General features: G+C 35.6%; 1 protein-coding gene across 1 annotated transcript in view; it reads right to left on the bottom strand.

Moving 5' to 3' along the window:
* The window catches only part of LOC106473954 (ubiquitin carboxyl-terminal hydrolase 2-like), a gene marked incomplete at its 5' end in the record, with an annotated part of 17333 nt that overhangs the window by 5447 nt on the left and 8905 nt on the right, over positions 1-2981 (bottom strand). Inside the window, one exon of the mRNA XM_013934644.1 lies at positions 456-533. Coding sequence (XP_013790098.1) covers positions 456-533 — 78 coding nt within the window. The remainder of the gene's footprint in view (positions 1-455; positions 534-2981) is intronic.

Raw genomic sequence — 2981 nt, 5'->3', positions numbered from 1 at the left:
ATTGCATAGTTAACAACCCAAAGAATCTTGAAAAATTAAAGGCATAATTCTCTTATTTCTTTGTAAGTAGTTATAAATATTGTCAAAGGATGGCGCTTTCTATGTTGAACAATTATTCATTTTCAAACTTATTTATAAGTTTTTAGATCAAAGCTACACGATATGGTATCTGTGCTCTGTCAACCACGGGGCATCTAACCCCGCATTTTAACGCTGTAAGTTTGTAAACTTGCCCGCTGAAGGACATCTCACTCAAATAGTCAGTCACTTAATGGTATTACGTCATAAAACAACTACAAATTACAATATAAATAGGCATTCCATGCGATATATATATTTTTTACCACCAGTGAAATGTTTAATAAATTAAGTTATATTCTGCCTTAGTATAAGACAGATTAATCAATCCACACTCGTTAGTAACAGTCAAAAGTAATAAGAAATGAAACACTTACTGGTTTTTCATGTGCTTCTAGAATTTCTTCTTTCGTGAACAAACTCAAACACTGTTGTAATGAAACTTTGGAACTTCCCTACGGTAAAAACAAAAACAAGTGTTAATGACACTTAAGTTACAAGCTTGTAGTTTATTTCTTTTGTCCTTAAATTTCCAAAAGTCGATATTAATTGAATGTTAAAAGAACAATATTTCTACAAAAAATATAAGCCGACAAACAATGTGAATGATAACTATACTTCTCAAAGAACATTATTATATTTTTAACACTACATTCTATTCGGTGTTTTTTTTTCTTTTCAAGAAGAGTAGTGTATAATAGCATTTCAACCACACTGTGTTTGTCATGTCTATTGCCGACGACGCGTTTCGCTCAATCCAGAGCTCATCATACTGGCTGGAATACAACAAACACAATAGAGAACGACAGCTTTTATGCTGCGAATGTTTTTTTCTAAGCCGGCGAAGCATGAGTATATACTTATCGTACGACATTAGTACTATGTCTATTATATTTTTAAACACTGCATTCTTTACCAATTCCGTAGGGATTTTAAGAATTATAAGAGTGTATAACAATAGTATTTCAATAACACTATGCTCGCCATATCCATTGTCGACGACGCGTTTCGCTAAATACAGAGCTAATCATACCGGTTGGGACTAAAGAGTAAATATAGAACGCAGTGTTAAAATATATAATAGGTCAAATAGTAATGTCGCATGATAAATATGATTAACCGTAATGAACAATTTGGATGGTTTTGATTTATGGTCCTTCACTCATACCCATTAACCCAAAATACTTCACGTGTCCTGAATTCACAAACTTAGAAGTGGTCAGAAGACTATTTATATATGTTATTTATTAAAAAAGCGATGTAAGTAAAAAGAAAACTTCGAGGCTGTGGTACCATGTTAGAATTCAACGTTTTATTAACCCACAAGTTTCTCAGCTCTTTTAAAGCTTGTGGTATGGGGAGTTAGGTGTACGTACAGTGAAGAATACGTTGGGGAGACAGAAAGGCCATTAAAAGTTAGAAGTCAAGAACAACCCTCTTGAACACCAAACCATCTTCAGCCATCATGGAACACAGAATGTTGTATACCAAAAATAAAGACTGTAAAAGTGCCACTGTTCTTGAAATAAAGTAGATTCGGCATGGCTAGGTGGTTAGGTTGCTTGACTCGCAATCTGTGAGTCGCGGGTTTGATTCCCCGTCTCACCAAACACTCTCGCCCTTTCAGCCGTGGCGGCGTTATATGCTATGGTCAATCCCACTGTTCGTTGGTAAAAGAGTAGCCCAAGAGTTAGCGGTGGGTGGTGATCACTAGCTGCCGTCCCTCTAGTCTTTCACTGCTAAATTAGGGACGGCTAGCGCAGATAGCCCTTCATATCACGCCTAATCGTAACAGGAGAGGAATAAAGATGCCTCTCAAATCAAAATGGAATCAATATAGACATGAGACGAGTCACAATCAAATCCTTACGGAACTCCTTAATCCTACCAACAAACAATCTTACTATAATCCAGTTTAAAGAATACAGTTTAATGGACTATGGCGTAATAGACATATTATATTACAGGACACCACGTTAGTTCTTTGAAACCTTATCGTTGTTTTGTATTACTTCTTATAGTGTTAAAATTGTATATGTATTCACCATCATCATTAAAGTTTTACAGCTGTAAATGTATATATTCGCACGTCTAAACAATATTATTGATTTACGCCTTGGCAACAACACCTGTATTATCTCGTGATTTATTTATATTTTTTGAACTTTTTTTCAGTTAGTGTGGAAATTCCATCAAACCAAGAACTCTTTAAATAACTGGTAGCTTGTGGGTTCATAAAACCTAGTGTTTTAATGTAGTACAGGGTGATCCAGAATTATCATTCCTATTTTAAAATTTAATAATTAAACAAGTAAGGTAATACAACCATGCAGTTTTCAACAACTTGTAGCCTACCTCGAACAGTTTTTATGGTTGTTGTTTTTGCACGATTGCTATTTTACGGGGTAACACTACTTACTCACTGGAGTGAAAAAAGAAACAACAACCATAAAAACTGTTCACGTCATTTGTTAGTGACTGTGGTGCAACGTAATTACAGGCGCTAGTACAGGAAAAAAATATAGGGGGTATATTAAGGATATCGTGTATCGCACATCTGTAGCAAACATCACGGAACTAAAAACCATGATAACGGACGCTATTGCCACAAAAACTGTGGACATGTTGCAGCGAACGTGGACTGAAATCGAATATCGGTTGGACGTGCTGAGACCCACTAATGGTTCACACGTAGAAGTCTACTGACATGTTAATAAAAACTGTTTGAGCTGGGCTACAATATGTTGAAAACTCCATGACTGTATTTCTTTAGGCAGTTAATTATTAGATTTTAAAATTGAGAAGATAATTTTTGGTCACCCTGTAAGTTTCGTTTTACGTTAAGACATCCACGTTTCAATGACATTAGTACCTGGCATGGCCAGGTGGATAAGGCGCTCGAC

The sequence above is a fragment of the Limulus polyphemus genome, unplaced genomic scaffold, assembly GCF_000517525.1.
Source record: "Limulus polyphemus unplaced genomic scaffold, Limulus_polyphemus-2.1.2 Scaffold6670, whole genome shotgun sequence".
In the NCBI taxonomy this organism is placed as follows: domain Eukaryota; kingdom Metazoa; phylum Arthropoda; class Merostomata; order Xiphosura; family Limulidae; genus Limulus; species Limulus polyphemus.
The sequence above is the reverse complement of the archived record's forward strand: the minus strand, read 5'-3'. Positions and strand labels throughout refer to the sequence as shown.